This window comes from Salvelinus alpinus, chromosome 31, assembly GCF_045679555.1.
Source record: "Salvelinus alpinus chromosome 31, SLU_Salpinus.1, whole genome shotgun sequence".
NCBI classification, from domain to species: Eukaryota; Metazoa; Chordata; class Actinopteri; order Salmoniformes; family Salmonidae; genus Salvelinus; species Salvelinus alpinus.
Window position 1 is genome coordinate 10,465,960 of NC_092116.1, and position 19,924 is coordinate 10,485,883.

General features: G+C 42.4%; 1 protein-coding gene and 1 long non-coding RNA gene across 2 annotated transcripts; one reads left to right on the top strand and one right to left on the bottom strand.

Annotated features, from left to right (window-relative positions):
- Positions 1-275: 275 nt before the first annotated feature.
- Positions 276-16,999, top strand: LOC139561771 (uncharacterized). The gene is made up of 4 exons (XR_011672210.1): positions 276-436; positions 16,320-16,461; positions 16,579-16,734; positions 16,877-16,999. It is a non-coding gene; the product is annotated as an uncharacterized lncRNA (long non-coding RNA).
- On the bottom strand, positions 2,154-17,979 carry LOC139561767 (zinc finger protein 180-like). Its single transcript, XM_071379049.1, has 2 exons — positions 17,455-17,979; positions 2,154-4,758 (listed from the first exon to the last, which is right to left on the bottom strand). The coding sequence occupies exons 1-2, from the start codon at positions 17,750-17,752 to the stop codon at positions 3,800-3,802; spliced, it is 1,257 nt and encodes a 418-aa protein (XP_071235150.1). The 5' UTR covers positions 17,753-17,979; the 3' UTR covers positions 2,154-3,799.
- Between the last annotated feature and the right edge of the window lie 1,945 nt (positions 17,980-19,924).

Consider the following 19,924-nt stretch of genomic DNA (forward strand, 5'->3'; position numbering starts at 1 on the left):
TCAACAATGGACTAATTAAACGAATACCAACAGATAGTTTTTGTGGAGGATTTTCCTGTAAATGCTTCCCTTAAATGTATTTTTACTTTCAATTTTGTACACCAGCTTGAAACAGCTGAAAATACAATACTTTTGTTTTTGAAAATATATTTCACAGCGGTTTAGATGGTACAATGATTCTCTACACCAGGGGTGTCAAACTCATTCCATGGAGGGCCTAGTGTATGCTGGTTTTTGTTTTTTCCTTTCAATTAAGACCTAGACAACCAGGTGTAGGGAATTCCTTACTAATTAGTGACCTTAATTCATCAATTAAGTACAAGGGAGGAGTGAAAACCTGCAGACACTCGAACCTCCATGGAATGAGTTTGAAACATTATCTAGACTATACATTACTTGTTTTGTCACAAAACTGAAATTAGCAACCAGGAAATGGGTGAGTGATTTATGCATATTGCACCTTCAATGTGACAGGCTCAGTGATGTTAGAACTTTGAAAGTCGTGTCGTGTAGGCCTGGGCATTAGCCAACCTGTAGCAGTGTGTTGAATAGATTCCACGATCTGGACTTGAGCGAGTGCTCGGCTTGTTCTCGAATCTGTGTGTTTCTCAAAATGCATACTACGGTGCTCCGAGCAAGCAAACTTCAAGCACGGGAGGGTCGGAGCATGAGTCCAACTCAAAGTATTCGACATCGAGCACTTCTCGGATGCGTAATCCGTTTGTACACATTTCGAAGCATACATCGATGCAAGCTTCAATGAAAAGTATGGACAGAAATTTGACGCAACCATGTAAAAAATTACGCTAAATGTATTGAAATCAATGGCGGACATTATTTGAGCTAAAGCGAGAGAAAATAAACTCCGGAATGAAATGTTGCACATTCACCTCTCATATGTTGCACGACTACAATATTCTGTCTTGTCCTGTTGAAATGTGAATTTGCCTCCCAATGTCTGTTGGAAAGCAGACTGAACCAGGTTTTCCTCTAGGATTCTGCCTGTACTTAGGTCTATTGTTTTTTTTTATCCCAAAAAAGGACAATCATACCCATAACAATCATGCAGTCACCACCATGCTTGAAAATGCGATGTGTTGGATTTACTCCATAACTTTATGTCCTGAACACAGTGTTCATTTCATTGACACATTATTTACTTTAGTGTCTTATTTTTATTCTGTACAAGCTTCCTTCTTTTCACTCTGTCATTTAGGTTAGTATTGTGGAGTAACTACAATGTTGTTGATCCATCCTCAGTTTTCTCCTAACACAGCCATTAAACTCTTACTGTTTTAAATTCACCATTGGCCTCATGGTACAATCCCTGAGCAGTTTCCTTCCTCTCCGGCAACTGAGTTAGGAAGAACGCCTGTATGTTTGTAGTGACTGGGTGTTTTGACAAACCACCCAAAATGTAATTTATAACTTGACCATGCTCCAAGGGATATTCAATGTCTCTTTTCTTTTTTTTTTTACCCATCTACCAATAGGTGCCCTCCCTGATCTTTGTGTTTGTAATTCACTGCCTGACTGAGGGACCTTACAGATAATTGTGGAAAAAGTCAAGTGGTGTGAATACTGTATATTAAACCCTGGATTGCTGAAGCTATGTATTGGCCAATGAATGGCTTTGAAACCTCCGGTCGGCCATATTGGCACTCCTCAGAAAAGCAATCCACCATAGGAATTAATGGAATTCTTCAGCATTTCATTTAAATGTTGGAAGGACAAAATGACATGTATTTAACTATTCTTTGTAGTACTTTCTAAAAATTATACTTGAAATAAAATGGATTTTATATATATATATATATATTTTTTGCTTAGCTCACAATGTAATTTAAACATTTGCATTCAGATGTCTGTAATAAAATAAACGTGGCAAAAATAAATGTAGACATTAATAAATGCCTTTCTATAGCTTCCAAAATATTTTTTTTACAATGGTGGGGGGTGCCAACATGGAGGCGCGGTGGGTTCAAAACAGCATGCCGTGTCAGTAATATAGTGTACATATATAAATCAGTGTATAACAGGTTCCAAGTGATATGAATTGCAAAAATGTAAAATCCCAAAAGGTACAAAAATGATAAAATAGCAGGTAAATTAAATCCAAATGAAACTGTAGAAAACTGAAGCTCTACATGGTGTTTTCCAGTTTCTATCAAATAACATTTTATTGGTCACATACACATGGTTAGCAGATGTTATTGCGAGTGTAGCGTAATGCTTGCGCTTCTAGTTCCGACAGTGCAGTAATATCTAACATGTAATCTAACAATTCCATACAACTACCTAATACACACAACTAAGTAAAGGAATGGAATGCATACATATAAATATATGGATGATCAATGACAGAGTGGCATAGGCAAGATGCAATAGATGGTATAAAACACAGTATATATATCAAGCCCCAATCAGCTGTCCTAATTAGCTCAACCACAGATTATCCATTATATTGTCCAGATACTCAAGTGGCCGCTTTAACAATGACAATAAATGTCTTCAAAAATGGAAGGCAGTCGGGAGGTGGCAAGACCAGGTGGGACAATTGTAGCCAATGAGAGGGCAGATACGTGTGTGTGTGAACAACAGGCAAAACTCCGATATAAAGTTGCCGGGATGTCACGTGTCCTACTCACGTTAGTACACTCCTAACAACTTAAGCATTACAAAACTTATATTCTATCAAATGCCCATGTGTAACAGTATAACTTTACGTCCGTCCCCTCGCCCATACCCGGGCGCGAACCAGGGACCCTCTGCACACAACAACAGTCACCCACGAAGCATCGTTACCCATCGCTCCACAAAAGCCGCGGCCCTTGCAGAGCAAGGGGAACCATTACTTCAAGGTCTCAAAGCGAGTGACGTAACCGATTGAAACGCTATTAGCGCGCACCACCGCTAACTAGCTAGCCATTTCACATCCGTTACACTTACCCCCCTTTCGACCTCCTCCTTTTCCGCAGCAACCAGTGATCCGGGTCAACAGCATCAATGTAACAGTTTAACTTTACGTCCGTCCCCTCGCCCGAACGAGGGACCCTCTGCACATCAACAACAGTCACCCACGAAGCGTCGTTACCCATTGCTCCACAAAAGCCGCGGCCCTTGCAGAGCAAGGGGAACCACTACTTCAAGGTCTCAAACCGAGTGACGTAACCGATTGAAACGCTATTAGCGCGCACCACTGCTAACTAGCTAGCCATTTCACATCCGTTACACATGGAGCAAATAATCCATTAATGTTTTTGTTTACCAGATTCAAAACTCTCATTGATCTCCATACAAAAACTCCTGGCCTGGTTTCCATACATTAATAAGCATTTCTACATAATTCTAGATCATTCTCCACAATCATAAATCAACCAAGCTATTTTATATACATTTCCAATATATTTACTTTTCTATACACAATATAGCTCTTATGACTACACAAATTAACTAAAATAAATCAAACTAAATTCAAGAGGTTTCAAGGTTAGTCAAGAATGTACATTTTATTAATATATTGAATAGTTTAAATATCAAAATCATATAGCAAGCAATATCTAAAGGTTAATACTTGTATCCGATCAATCAAAGTTCATAATCAAAATAAAATACACATTTTAATCAAATTTGTGCTGGAAAAACCCCATCTTTCAGACAATTAGGTTTCATGTGGCATGAACAAAAACACTTTCTCAGTCAAAAACATAACTCAGAACACAGTCTCTAGTAGCTCATGTGATTTCAGGTGCTCTAATTGTCCAAAACTATTTCCACACTGGGAGTATTGTATTTTTTATTATGGATCCCCATTAGCAGCTGCCCTTCCTGGGGTCTTCTTCTCCCGTGTATGTATCCTCTGATGTGATTTCAGGCTCCCTAACTGGGTAAAACCCTTTCCACAATGCGAGCATTGGTAAGGCTTCTCTCCTGTGTGTGTTCTTTCATGTGTTTTCAGGCTCCCTACTTGGGTAAAACCCTTTCCACAATGGGAGCATTGATAAGGCTTCTCCCCTGTGTGTGTTCTTTCATGCACTTTTAGATGCCCCAATTGTCCAAAACCCTTTTCACAATGGGAGCACTGGTAAGGCATCTCTCCTGTGTGTGTTCTTTCATGCACTTTTAAATGCCCCAACTGTCCAAAACCCTTTCCACAATGGGAGCAGTGGTAAGGCTTCTCTCCCGTGTGCGTTCTCTCGTGGTTGTTCAGATTCCCCAATAGGGGAAAGCTCTTTCCACAGTGGGAACAGTGGTAAGGCTTCTCACCTGTGTGTGTCCTCTCATGCGTTTTCAAGCTACCTAACCAGGTAAAAGTTTTTCCACATTGTGAGCAGTGGTAAGGCTTCTCTCCTGTGTGTATTCTTTCATGCTCTTTCAGGTCCCTTGACCGGGTAAAACTAGTTCCACACTGAGAGCAGTGGTAAGGCTTCACTCCAGAGTGTATTTTCTCATGTGTTTTTAGGGTCCCTAATTGGGTAAAACTTGTTCCACACTGAGAGCAGTGGTAAGGTTTTTCTCCTGTGTGTATTCTCTCATGTACTTTTAGCTTCCCTAACCAGCAGAAACTCTTTGTACACTGCAAACATTGGAAAGGCTTTTCTGCTGTGTGTGTCCTCTCATGCTCTTTTAGGTTTCGTAACTTAGTAAAACTCTTTCCACACTGGGAGCAATGGTGTGGTCTTGCTGGTTTCGACATCTTTGGGTCTGGTTCCACTGAAGGACTCATCCCGTGGTCAGAGGGAGAGTCTGGTTTCTCTCCTGTAAAAAGACAGTGTTTAGTTAAATAGACTTGAACGAAACCGCCACATTATAAAACTGTCTTCCAATTAGGTTTAATCCAGTACTAGATCAGTTTACACAAAATGTCCATAATTGTTTTAACTTGGTGGCCCATAAAATTATAATAATGTAGAACTTACAATGTGATCTTTCTCTTGAAAATGTGATCTGTACACATAACTAATATCTAAAGTATTAATAGCACAAATATTTGTAGGAAATCAAAAGGGAAGACATTTTGAAAAAGTAATTGGTATAGCTTTGGTAAGAGAGGTCAGAGAACCCGACACACCTACTGATCTGTAGGTTTTATGGACAGTGAGTTATTGAAAATTAGACCCATAACTGGAAATATTCATATAAACACAGTGAAATGAAAACTGTTAGCCTAATTCTAGTAGGTGTAGTATGAGGGAAGTCAAGAGACCTAACATCAAGTCGTTTTAGATGCATGCTGAACAAACATATAAAACGCAACATGCAACAATTTTGAGTTCAAAGATTTGACTGAGTTACAGTTCAGGAAATCAGTCAATTGAAATAAATATATTAGGTAGGGGTCTGGATCAGAAACTATCTGGTGTGACCACCATTTGCCTCATACAGGGCGACATCTCCTGGGCATAGAGTTGATCAGGCTGTTGATTTTGGCCTGTGAAATGTCTCACTCCTCTTCAGTGGCTGTGTGAAGTCACTGGATATGGCTGGGAACTGGAACACGCTGTCGTACACGTCGATCCAGAGCATCCCAAACCTGCTCAATTTGTGTCATGTCTGGTGAGTATGCAGGCCATGGAAGAACTGGGACATTTTCAGCTTCGAGGAATTGTGTACAGATCCTTGCAACATGGAGCCATGCATTATCATGCTGAAACTGTGTAATGATCATGCTGTTTAATCAGATTCTTGATATGCCACACCTGTCAGGTGGGTGGATTATCTTGGCAAAGGAAAAATGCTCACAGATATGCTCACAGATGCCATCAGATATTTTACAATGGCTTTCTGCCAGAAGTCAAAGAGCTCTGTATGAGTTCTGTATAGCTGCCATTTTTTCCCTGTGCCTCCTAATAGTGTTTTTTTTATCTCCTCCCCTATGCTCCGTGTACACATGCTGCTCTTCCTTCAGAAAAGCATTCATCACAACTTTGTTCATTTGCACAATTTCTCTCGTTTACTTGCGCTTGCAAATGTTAACACTCACCAAAAATGACATTCGGTAGCTACTAGCTATGCTTCTATAACTTTGAGCAGGATTTGCCTGTCTTTGCAATTAGTTTGTTAATTTTCGCATGTTAGCAGTTAGCTAACAGCGTCTGTGATTTCACAATTAGTTTGTGTTAATTTTGTTAGCATTCTGGTAATAGAGGCCCAATGGGGCTTCTCTGGCGTTTTTAGTACCCCCTTGTGTGCTATGTCGGTAATACCGTAAATCCCGGGATGAGTTAAGGACGATATGAAAATCTGGATACCGCCCAAGCCTAGTTCAGATCGATCCCTTGGGGATCTTTTATTTCAGCTCATGAAACATGGGACCAACCCTTTACATGTTGCGTGTATATATTTTTTCCGTGTAAATGTTTGCCCTCAGATATTTTACAATGGCTTTCTGCCAGAAGTCAAAGAGCTCTGGATGAGTCCTGTATAGCTGCCATTTGCTAAGAGCGCACACAAGCTCCAGTTAGACATACAGAAATATATGCCTAAAAAAGTGTTCTAACTGATGGGATACACAAGCTACATTCCTTGCCAAATGACATCAGTATTATCACAAATTCAAAATGGACTGGTTGATTGAAGTAGGGAAATATGTGTTCCGACAACAGGCTGCAGTTTGGAATAATTGCGTCCTGTCTACTTTCAACTGAGGCTACTTTGCGAACAAAGACAGGCTCCACACTAAAAATATATAAAAACATTAGTTTGATAAAGATGAAGAGCGTATTTTTCATCAGAACCATTAAGCCTTTTCACCAAACTGATGTCGTTGCTGTAATTTATCACCATGCAGTGTTCAATGTGGAATTCTTAATCCATTTGGAAAATTCCAAAGAACCATCAGAATTTAAAAAAAAAACGGAATGTCTGTTTATCGGAAAGAAAAACAATTTAAGTTTGTAACCCTGAAAAAATGTTTACTCGTCAAATTGAGCCCAGTTTCAAATCCTCACTCTTTGAGAATAACTGTTTCAGACGCATATGACTTCACACTGGCAACTTTATTCATTTGGAAAAATATTTGGTCATATTTTATTCTGTTATATTACATCATGTTTTTTTACTATAACATACATGGATGCAAACCGGTGAGGGCCCAAAAAGGTGACACTTTTTTTTGTTGCACTGAAACATGCAAAACATCTCTTCCAGGAGGAAATGCGGGTTTTAACTAATTAAACAACAAAGAATATGGTCTACATGCTCAGTTTCTGTGTGTAAAATACAAAGTGGTTAATGTGAACCTCTCACAGCTAAAACATGTAAATGAAAGCAATCCAATGTTATTTGTTGCCTAGACTTTACTAATAGAACGCTTGTTACCATGACAGCCTTTATAATAGAACGCTTGTGACCATGACAGCCTTTATAATAGAACGCTTGTGACCATGACAGCCTTTATAATAGAACGCTTGTGACCCCACACATCTAAATATTGCACTTGGGGGAAAAAACATCTTGAAGTAGAAATAGAATGAAACAAACAGGCATTCTATTTTTTCTCTATTTTCATGGCCACTATAGTAGACATCGATCAAGTGCACAAGGCTACATGAGCAAAAATAACATTCACGGAGTTAAAAAATATATAATCCCCCCTCACACACAAGTGTTACTGTCAAATTCAACACAACAAAATCAATATCTTTGGATTACACTGCACATTATTACATTGTACACTTTCTGTCTGTTCTACAATGTGCCAGCAGAGCATGATACCCTTTGTTGGCATAATTGATCTCTTTCAGGCAGAGAGGACACCTGGCATACCCCTTTTTATCCACTGTATTAAAAAAGTGAAAAAGAGGGGAAGTGTGTGCTGTTCCTTTCACCTCTATAGTGGCATCCAGCTTAAGCCAGGCCCAGCTCCAACTACACTTGATCCCTGAATCCACTTGTTTAACAAGCAATGCCTCATTTTCACCTATTTCTCTCATTCTACCACATACTGTAGAGGGAAAACATTAGTTCATAGATAGTTTGTTAGCTAGTTAACATTTCACACAGATTGCCAGGGTCCAGTAAGCAACTAATGCCTTATAACTTGAGGAACGGCAAGGTGTTGTATACCAGTTAATACTATAGCGAATTGGTTAGGTTACTAATGTTATCTCATCTGTGTTGTAACGTTAGCTAGCTAACGTTAGCTGTCTGACTTTATTAGCCAGCTAATTTTCACACCATAAACTCAATTATTTGATCAGTTAAGTTGGCTAATGTTGCTCAACATTTCTCTGGCTAGCTAACGGAGAATTCGATCCAGCTAGCAAGATACTTAACAATGCTAACAATACTTGTTCCACCACACTTTGTCCCTCACCTCAAACTTTCCAAATGCCAGTTGTTTTTGGTTACAGCTCATGAAGTACGCTTCATCACCTTCTCACCCCTGTCTCCGTGGTCAGGCTTCTCACCTACCTCTTCGTTATCGTTCAGGGGACGCGCTGCTGTAACTGGCAAACTGCCATTCCACTCTCTGCTGTCTTTCCAGAGCGCGCGCTGATGCTGTAACTAGCAAATTGGTTGTCTCTTCTCTCTTCAGTCGCTTGCTGCATTCTGTTATGTGAACGATTGGCTGAGCCTTGGATACAGCCAGAATTGCGCCAAACGCGCATCACTTGTTCTCTTACAGCCAGTAGTGATCCAAAGCCGTAGGTCACCTATTTTGGATTCAAAATGGCATATTTTGCCGAAAGATGACTAGTTTGCATCCCTGAACATAGGTGTGGCCTGACTGTGATAAAGGCTCTGGAAATAAGAGCATCTTGTCTGTTAAATTAATAAAAACATGATGTGCCATTGCATAGCCATAGGCCATAAGCAAGCACCACCGCGGAGGTTACTGCCTTTTTGAAGATATAACCAGCTGATATTACGGTTTCAATAAATTAATCTTCAACGGCACTTGCTTTTTTATTGACTGAATATACACTGTGTACAAAACAGTGTATAGAACACATGCTCTTTCCATGACATAGACTGACCAGGTGAAAGCTTTGATCCCTTAAATCCACTTCAATAGGTGTAGATGAAGGGGATGACACTGTTTAATAAAGATTTCTAAGCCTAGAGACAATTGAGACATGGAATGTGTATGTGTGCCATTCAGAAGGTGAATGAATGGGCAACACAAAATATATCAAATCAAAAAATCTAAAATAAAAGACAAAATATTTAAGGGCCTTTGAACGGGGTATGGTAGTGGTCGCCAGGCACTCCGGTCTGAGTGTGTCAAGAACTGCAAAGCTGATGGGTTTTTCATGCTCAACAGTTTCCCATGTGTATCAAGAATGGTCCACCACCCAAAGGACATCCAGGCAACTTGACACAACTGTGGGAAGCATTGGAGTCAATATGGGCCAGCATCCCTTTGGAACGCTGGTCCATGCCCCGACAAATTGAGGCTGTTCTGAGGGAAATATTCTGAGGTACATATTAGGAAGGTGTTCCTAATATTTTGTACACTCAGTGTAAATGGGGCAATTAGGAATAGTTATCTGTAATGGTTATGATAAAATAGGCATTGCTGTGCACTGTTGGCATAGATCAGGTATTCCCAAACTGGGGTACGCGCTATGCCGTCGGGGGTACGCCAAATAAAAACGTGATTCACATTTTCAAACAGTCCATTTAGATTTTCCAACGGGGCTATACATTTGAGTGAGTTTTTCTCTCTCGCCTGAGTAGCCTCGTTTCACTGCCAAAAATACAATTAAACCATCTAGTGTTCAGCGAAATAACAACACAATGTCAAATACAGGTAGCCTAGTCAAATAATTAACATCCAGTCACATTAACCGTTACTCTCTTGCGGGAAACCTTCACTCTTGCACAGACATTATTAAGAAACGAAACATGCCAATTTGAAAAATAAGTCCCGGGAGTTTTTTGAGCGAGACTAAAGACGATTTTGAGTAGTAAGACATGTATAAAAGCAACAGATACCATTAAATCAAATCAAATCAAATTTTATTAGTCACATACACATGGTTAGCAGATGTTAATGCGAGTGTAGCGAAATGCTTGTGCTTCTAGTTCCGACAATGCAGTAATAACCAACAAGTAATCTAACCTAACAATTCCACAACTACTACCTTATACACACACAAGTGTAAAGGGATAAAGAATATGTACATAAAGATATATGAATGAGTGGTGGTACAGAACGGCATAGGCAAGATGCAGTAGATGGTATAGAGTACGGTATATACATATGAGATGAGTACTGTAGGGTATGTAAACATAAAGTGGCATAGTTTAAAGTGGCTAGTGGTACATGTATTACATAAAGATGGCAAGATGCAGTAGATGATATAGAGTACAGTATATACATATGAGATGGGTAATGTAGGGTATGTAAACATTATATTAAGTGGCATTGTTTAAAGTGGCTAGTGGTACATTTTTACATAATTTCCATCAATTCCCATTTTTAAAGTGGCTGGAGTTGAGTCAGTATGTTGGCAGCGGCCGCTAAATGTTAGTGGTGGCTGTTTAACAGTCTGATGGCCTTGAGATAGAAGCTGTTTTTCAGTCTCTCGGTCCCTGCTTTGATGCACCTGTACTGACCTCGCCTTCTGGATGATAGCGGGGTGAACAGGCAGTGGCTTGGGTGGTTGTTGTCCTTGATGATCTTTATGGCCTTCCTGTGACATCGGGTGGTGTAGGTGTCCTGGAGGGCAGGTAGTTTGCCCCCGGTGATGCGTTCTGCAGACCTCACTACCCTCTGGAGAGCCTTACGGTTGTGGGCGGAGCAGTTGCCGTACCAGGCGGTGATACAGCCCGACAGGATGCTCTCGATTGTGCATCTGTAGAAGTTTGTGAGTGCATTTGGTGACAAGCCGAATTTCTTCAGCCTCCTGAGGTTGAAGAGGCGCTGCTGCGCCTTCTTCACGACGCTGTCTGTGTGGGTGGACCAATTCAGTTTGTCCGTGATGTGTACACCGAGGAACTTAAAACTTTCCACCTTCTCCACTACTGACCCGTCGATGTGGATAGGGGGGTGCTCCCTCTGCTGTTTCCTGAAGTCCACAATCATCTCCTTTGTTTTGTTGACGTTGAGTGTGAGGTTATTTTCCTGACACCACACTCCGAGGGCCCTCACCTCCTCCCTGTAGGCCGTCTCGTCGTTGTTGGTAATCAAGCCTACCACTGTAGTGTCATCCGCAAACTTGATGATTGAGTTGGAGGCGTGCATGGCCACGCAGTCGTGGGTGAACAGGGAGTACAGGAGAGGGCTCAGAACGCACCCTTGTGGGGCCCCAGTGTTGAGGATCAGCGGGGTGGAGATGTTGTTACCTACCCTCACCACCTGGGGGCGGCCCGTCAGGAAGTCCAGGACCCAGTTGCACAGGGCGGGGTCGAGACCCAGGGTCTCGAGCTTGATGACGAGTTTGGAGGGTACTATGGTGTTAAATGCTGAGCTGTAATCGATGAACAGCATTCTCACATGGGTATTCCTCTTGTCCAGATGGGTTAGGGCAGTGTGCAGTGTGGTTGCGATTGCGTCGTCTGTGGACCTATTGGGTCGGTAAGCAAATTGGAGTGGGTCTAGGGTGTCCGGTAGGGTGGAGGTGATATGGTCCTTGACTAGTCTCTCAAAGCACTTCATGATGACGGAAGTGAGTGCTACGGGGCGGTAGTCGTTTAGCTCAGTTACCTTAGCTTTCTTGGGAACAGGAACAATGGTGGCCCTCTTGAAGCATGTGGGAACAGCAGACTGGGATAAGGATTGATTGAATATGTCCGTAAACACACCAGCCAGCTGGTCTGCGCATGCTCTGAGGACGCGGCTGGGAATGCCGTCTGGGCCTGCAGCCTTGCGAGGGTTAACACGTTTAAATGTTTTACTCACCTCGGCTGCAGTGAAGGAGAGCCCGCAGGTTTTGGTAGGGGGCCGTGTCAGTGGCACTGTATTGTCCTCAAAGCGGGCACAAAAGTTGTTTAGCCTGTCTGGGAGCAAGACATCCTGGTCCGCGACGGGGCTGGTTTTCTTTTTGTAATCCGTGATTGACTGTAGACCCTGCCACATACCTCTTGTGTCTGAGCTGTTGAATTGCGACTCGATTTTGTCTCTGTACTGGGACTTAGCCTGTTTGATTGCCTTGCGGAGAGAATAGCTACACTGTTTGTATTCGGTCATGCTTCCGGTCACCTTGCCCTGGTTAAAAGCAGTGGTTCGCGCTTTCAGTTTCACGCGAATGCTGCCGTCAATCCACGGTTTCTGGTTTGGGAATGTTTTAATCGTTGCTGTGGGTACGACATCGTCAATGCACTTCCTAATGAACTCGCTCACCGAATCAGCATATTCGTCAATATTGTTGTTGGATGCAATGCGGAACATATTCCAATCCGCGTGATCGAAGCAGTCTTGAAGCGTGGAATCAGATTGGTCGGACCAGCGTTGAACAGACCTGAGCGCGGGAGCTTGTTGTTTTAGTTTCTGTTTGTAGGCTGGAATCAACAAAATGGAGTCGTGGTCAGCTTTTCCGAAAGGGGGGCGGGGGAGGGCCTTATATGCGTCGCGGAAATTAGTATAACAATGATCTAGGGTTTTTCCAGCCCTGGTAGCACAATCGATATGCTGATAGAATTTAGGGAGTTTTGTTTTTAGATTAGCCTTGTTAAAATCCCCAGCTACGATGAATGCAGCCTCAGGGTGTGTGGTTTCCAGTTTACAAAGAGTCAGATAAAGTTCGTTCAGGGCCATCGATGTGTCTGCTTGGGGGGGAATATATACGGCTGTGATTATGATTGAAGAGAATTCCCTTGGTAGATAATGCGGTCGACATTTTATTGTGAGGAGTTCTAGATCAGGTGAACAGAATGACTTGAGTTCCTGTGTGTTGTTATGATGATCACACCACGTCTCGTTAATCATAAGGCATACCCCCCCGCCCCTCTTCTTACCAGAAAGATGTTTGTTTCTGTCGGCGCGATGCATGAAGAAACCAGCTGGCTCCACCGACTCCGTTAGCGTCTCTTGAGTTAGCCATGTTTCCGTGAAGCAGAGCACGTTGCAATCCCTGATGTCTCTCTGGAATGCTACCCGTGCTCGGATTTCATCAACCTTATTGTCAAGAGACTGGACATTGGCGAGTAGTATGCTAGGGAGTGGAGCGCGATGTGCCCGTCTCCGAAGCCTGGCCAGGAGACCGCCTCGTTTGCCCCTTTTACGGCGTCGCACAGGGTCGCCGGCTGGGATCAGATCCATTGTATTGGGTGGAAGGCAAAACACTGGATCCGTTTCGGGAAAGTCATATTCCTGGTAGGAACGATGATGAGTTGACGTTAATCGTATATTCAGTAGTTCCTCCCGACTGTATGTAATGAAACCTAAGATTACCTGGGGTACCGATGTAAGAAATAACACATAAAAAAACAAAATACTGCATATTTTCCAAGGAACGCGAAGCGAGGCGGCCATCTCGTTTCGGCGCCGGATGTTTTAATAAGAAGGGACTAGAACCATCTTATATGGTGAGCTACCGAGTGACTAGGACAGGCAAGCGGATATGGCTGGGACAATGCTGGGGGAAAAAGGCCCAAAAACTATACAGACAATGACTTCATCAAACAACACTGTTTCACGACGCATCAGTGACATGGCAGGAGATGTTTTGAAACAATTACTGCTTCGCATACAAGCCAGTGAATTCTATGAGTCAACAGACGTGGCGGGCCTGGCACAGCTCCTGGTACATGTCTGTTACGTTTATGGGGGGTCAATTAAGGAAGACATCCTCTTCTGCAAACCAATGGAAACCAGGACAATAGGAGAATATATTATTAAAGCACTGGACAGCTTTGTGACATCAAACGGACTTTGGTGGTCAAGATGTGTTGGTATCTGTACTGATGGCACAAAAGCCATGACAGGGAGACATAGTGGAGTGGTAATGCGCTTGCAAGCAGTTGCTCCCGATGCCACTTGGGTACATTGCAGCATCCACGAGAGGCTCTTGCTGCCAAGGGAATGCCTGACAATTTGAAAGATGTTTTGGACACTACAGTGAAAATTGTTAAAGCAAGGTCCCTGAACTCTCATGTATTTTCTGCATTATGCAATGATATGGGCAGCGACCATGTAACGCTTTTACAACATACAGAAGTGCGCTGGTTATCAAGGGGCAAAGTATTGACACATTTTTTTAATTGAGAGCTTAACATTTTCTTTACTGACCATAATTTTCACTTGTCTGACTGCTTTTTCTCGCCTGAATGATCTGAATCTAGCATTACAGGAACTCTCCTCAACTATATTCAATGTGTGGGACAAAATGTATTAAGAAGTTGGATCTCTTCTCTGTCCGCACTAACAACGACAACACACAGGTCTTTCCATCATTGTATGATTTTCTGTGTGCAAATGAACTCAAGCTTACGGACAATGTCAAATGTGATATAGCGAAGCACCTGAGTGAGCTGGGTGCGCAATTACGCAGGTACTTTCCCGAAATGGATGACACAAACAACTGGAGTCGTTATCCCTTTCATGCCCTGCCTCCAGTCCACTTATTGCTATCTGAACAAGAGAGCCTCATCGAAATTGCAACAAGCGGTTCTGTGAAAATGTAATTTAATCAGAAGCCACTGCCAGATTTCTGGATAGGGCTGCGCTCAGAGTTTCTTGCCTTGGCAAATTACGCTGTTAAGACACTGATGCCCTTTGCAACCATGTACCTATGTGAGGGTGGATTCACAGCCCTCACTAGCATGACAACTAAATACAGACACAGACTGTGTGTGGAAGATTATTTAAAACTGAGACTCTCTCCAATACAACCCAACATTGCAGAGTTATGTGCATCCTTTCAAGCACACCCTCCTCATTAACCTGTGATGAGTTAATCACAATTTTTGATGAACAAATAAGGTTTTATATGTAAGATGGCTAAATAAAGAGCAATATTATTGATTATTATTATTTGTGCCCTAGTCCCATAAGAGCTCTTTGTCACTTCCCACAAGCCGGGTTGTGACCAAAACTCACACTCATTCTTATGTTTAATAAATGTATCGTATAGGGTGTGTGTGTGACAGGTTTACAATGATGGCAAAAAACTACATTTGAGAGTGCGCTGACCCTGGTGCTAGAGGGGGTACGCAGCTGGAGGTTGAATGTTTGAAAGGGTACGGGACTATAAAACGTTTGGGAACCACTGGCATAGATAAATGCGTTATTCATTTGTTTTTCAGTGCAAAACTTTTCTTTAAGTACTCGAACAGTCAAATGCCCATCCCTAGTTATAGGTAATGATTACTAAAATATGGTATAGTACAACCTTGTAGCTACTGTTGTCCTGTCTCAGCAGCTACAAGCAGAGGCTAAGCCCCCTATAGGGTAACCCCATTACTGAAGACCATACAGATTAAAACCAGTGGAAAATTCCCGATGGCGCGTGAATTTGAAGCGCGTGAATTTGAAGCACTCCATATTGCTGAATGGGTCTGAATGACCCCCCACCCCCCCCCCCCCCGGTGAAAGTGGCCGAACAAGCTGGGCCAGAGAAGGCCCAGCCAACAGAATAAGAAGATCCTCAAGGAGCAGTTCACCAAAGAGTACATGAAGGCCAATGGCCTCACCCAGGCCGCCGACGGACTGACGCTGGCCTTCCTCGCACAGATTGCCAGGGTCCTCACGGTACGATATAATCACGATAAATACTATCGGTGCCGATACGATATGTATGCGATTCGAACGATTCTAAATGTATTGCAAGTCAATACCGTGATTTTATTCTGATTCAATGTTCCAAACATATTGCTCACCATAGAAAGCATGAAAAATGAGTTAATCAGTCATGGAAATAAGTGGTGAAAACAAATTGGCTTCCTATTTTTTTTTAAATAAGATGGAGAACAAGCTATGAAGGAAAAATACTGGAGTTTTGGTGCAGGTACTGCCAACTAGCACAAAAATAATAATAATGCGATTTTGTCAAAAGAATATAGATATATCGTCAAATAATATCTTGATATGTAACTGTATCAATTCCCCCCCCCCCCCCCCCATCACCAGGAGCTAAGAATTTCACTGTTAGTCTACACCTGTTGTTTACAAAGTATGTGACAAATAAAAATTTGATTTGATTCGAGGTATGTGAGCAGTTACTGTAGAAGCCTAAATTTGTCTAATAATTTAAAATAGGGACAGTGTTCGGTCCCCCATCCTTTTCCTTAATGCTGAACATGGTTTCAATACATTTTCCACATAATTCACAACTGGTTTGAAATTAAATCTTACATTCTATTGTAATATGTAGTTAGAATTTGAAGGTTGACTCTTATTAACAGCTCTCTCTCTCCGCCTGTGACAGTAGCGGTGAGCAGCAGAGTGCCAATGTTGAACACTACAACCTGGCTCCTACCCACAGCACAGACGCCCATCAAACGCAGTGTCCCCACCCTCCATGCTCCCCCCTCTACCTCTCTGTGGACATCAATGCACATACGCCACACTACGTAGCTATATTTGTATATTTATATTTTTCAGGGAACTTGATCATTTGTGTGTAGAAGTGGGGGAGTCTGTATCTGTGTATGATGGTGTTGGAGAGTAATCGAACTGTCTGTCCCCAGGTTTCACTTCTCTAATCCTGGCTGCTATAGCGGGTCACGTTGGCGTGGTGGAGATCCTGTTGGGTAGAGGGGACATCGAAGTCCAGTCTGAGAGAACCCAGTCTGAGAACCAAAAACGCACCTCTCTCCCTGGCCTGCTCTATAGGAAGACAAGAGGTGCTGCTCTTCACTAAAACACATTCTTCCCTGAACACCACATCAGTGAATTGTGGAAATTCATTAGAGTTAAGTTCATTAGAGTTTGATACATTGAATGTTAATATTGTGAACACGTTATATATTTTACCTCCCGTTTCAGGAAGTGATGTCACTGAGTACTGCCCCTATATGTAGGACCTTCCATCCCCATCTGGGAAATGGATGCCTGATGAAGACCTAAGGTTCCAAACGTTTTTATAAATAAAATCACCTGGGAGCATGAGCAGCAGTGTGTGTGTGTTTTCCTTTCTTTTTTATATACTGTTTTACCCACTTCATATGTATATACTACTGTATTGTAATGAAACGGCAGGGAGCAGGCCTCGAACCCTCAACCTTCTAGCCCGAAGTCCAGCGCGCTATCGGCAGAGTCGATATCCGCGCTTATAAACCCAGGGTCGTTACAGTATTATAGCCTATCCTATTTAACTATTGCTGTACATATACTATCCTTCAGATATACTACATATTCTATCCATAATGTCTATACATCCCATCATATACACACACACACACACACACTCAGGGATCCGACATTGCTCTTCCTAATATTTCTTAATTGCATTATTTTATTTTCTAGATGTGTGTGTATGCTCTCATCACAGGGCCTTCCGCTGGAGGTATTGATGAGCAAACTCCGAATATCCAAAGTGAAAACAAATTTACGGCATTACTTACTGGTGTTAATCAGATCTCCTGCCTCCTCTTCCTCATTCAATGTGACAGTAATCTCCCCTTCCTCCTTCACTTCAAAAACGGCACCATCCTCTTTCACTCTGAATGCGTCTTCCTCCTCTTTCACTGAAACGTCTTTCTCTTCTTCTTTCAATGTAACATTCTCACCTTCTATTTCGTTTTTTACTGTGACGTTCTCCTCTTCACTTTCTTCTTTCACGACAATATTTAGCCACATACCCTCTTTCTTCGTCCAGCAGACCTCTTTTTTAGAAGGGAGGGAGTAGCTGGGTGAGCTCATGGTCGGAGATGCTAGCTTAGCGACTAGCCTAAATTAGTGCTACTGCTAACTTAACCAGCCTGGGGGTCTGCTTGAAACAACGTAATATGAAATTAAATGGGGTAACACAAAGACACGACAGGAGTGTGTTTAAAACACAGTGAATAATATACACCAAAACAGTCTAAAGACCTTAAACGTTTCGGTTGTTGGCTAGCAAGCTACCGATGTTGCTGACTAGCTGCTGTTCTTCTTCTTTGAGGCTTATTGACAGACTACAACCGAGAAGGTGTTTTGCCGCCATCTACTGTATGGGTTGTGAATGAGAATTTCGTTTTTCTTTGCGGGAAAAACAACATAAAATACAACAAATACAAAAAAAATCCATCCCACTCCTTCAGTCATAGTCCAACATTCGCCCGATAGGATTCCTTGTAATGCCTCGGAGTCCCAAAAAACTTTCAGCAGCAATGGATATTTTCTCAGATTTCCTCTTTCTTTGCTATGTGCAGTTTATAACCTATGCAATAAATTATACAAAGTCCATCTTTTTAACAGGCAACATGTCAGGATACTGTTGGCGAGGAACATTTACTGGTGTCACTAATCCAACTACCATGGCTTCTTCAACATTACTCCCTTCTTCCACTCTTCTCACCGCCTCCGTATAGGAAACATAGTGGACAGCCCATACACTTGCCACCTCCTTCACTCTAACAGGGCACTTGTAGCATTTCACCTCAACTGGCATACGATACTCGCCCAGTCTACATAAAATTAAATAAAATGTTATTTGTCACATGATTCGTAAACAACAGGTGTAGACTAGCACCCAACAGGGTCCTGTTGGTTCCAGACCGCTTGCCGTACGGTAACAGAGAAAACAGTCTATGGCTTAGGTGGCTGGAGTCTTTGAAAAAATGTTGGGCCTTCCTCTGACACTTGGTATAGAGGTCCTGGATGGCAGGGAGCTTGGCCCCAGTGATGTACTGGGCCATTCTCACCACCCCCTGTAGCGTCTTGCAGTCAGGTGCCTTGCAGCTGCCATACCAAGCGGTGATGAAGCCAGTCAAGATGCTTTCAAAGGCGCAGCTGCCAAATCTGTTCAGCCTCCCAAGGGGGAAGAGGTGCTGTCGTGGCCTCTTCACAACTGTGCAGGTGTGTGTGAACCATGTTAATTCCTTTGGTGATGTGAACTCTGAGGAACAACCTCCCCTCCATTTCCATTTCCTGCTCCCATTGCAAGTCAAAATTGTCACAAAAGGGGATATTCCTGTCTTTGCAGTTTCTTCAGGAACTAATTTAGGGCAGCGAGGTGGATGCAATGTTCCTAACCCCTTCTATAGCACGGCAGGGGGCCAGAGATGACTGTTCTCTTTCCTGTGCAAACAAGGGTGTTTAAGAGAATGTTGTAGTCCTTCTTTAATTCCTCAGATTGCCGAAAGTGAATGTTGTTAAATCCAACATAAGTGACAATGGTGCGGATATTAGAGTAGTTGGCTAGAACTGTGGGCAGGCGGACCTCAGCGTGGGATTAGTGAAGTACCTCGGCGTTACTCTGGACCCGGATCTCTCTTTTGACGAACATATCAAGACTATTTCAAAGACAGCTTTTTTGCATCTTCGTAACATTGCAAAAATCTGAACATTTCTGTCCAAAAATTATACAGAAAAGTGAATCCCATGCTTTTGTCACTTCTAGATTAGACTACTGCAATGCTCTACTTTCCGGCTACCCTGTAAAGTACTAAATAAACTTCAGTTAGTGCTAAACACGGCTGCTAGAATCTTGACTAGAACCAAAAACTTTGATCGTATTACTTCAGTGCTAGCCTCTACACTGGCTTCCTGTAAAGGCTTCCTCTACACTGGCTTCCTGATTTCAAGGTTTTACTGCTAACCTACAAAGCATTAAATGGACTTGCTCCTACCCATCTCTCCGATTTGGTCCTGCCATACATACCTACACGTACGCTACGGTCACAAGACGCAGGTCTCCTTACTGTCCCTAGAATTTCTAAGCAAACAGCTGGAGGAAGGGCTTTCTCCTATAGAGCTCCATTTTATGGAATGGTCTGCCTATCCATGTGACAGACGCAGACTCGGTCTCAACATTGAAGTCTTTATTGAAGACTCATCTCTTCAGTAGCTCCTATGATTGAGTAGTCTGGCCCAGGGGTGTGAAGGTGAACG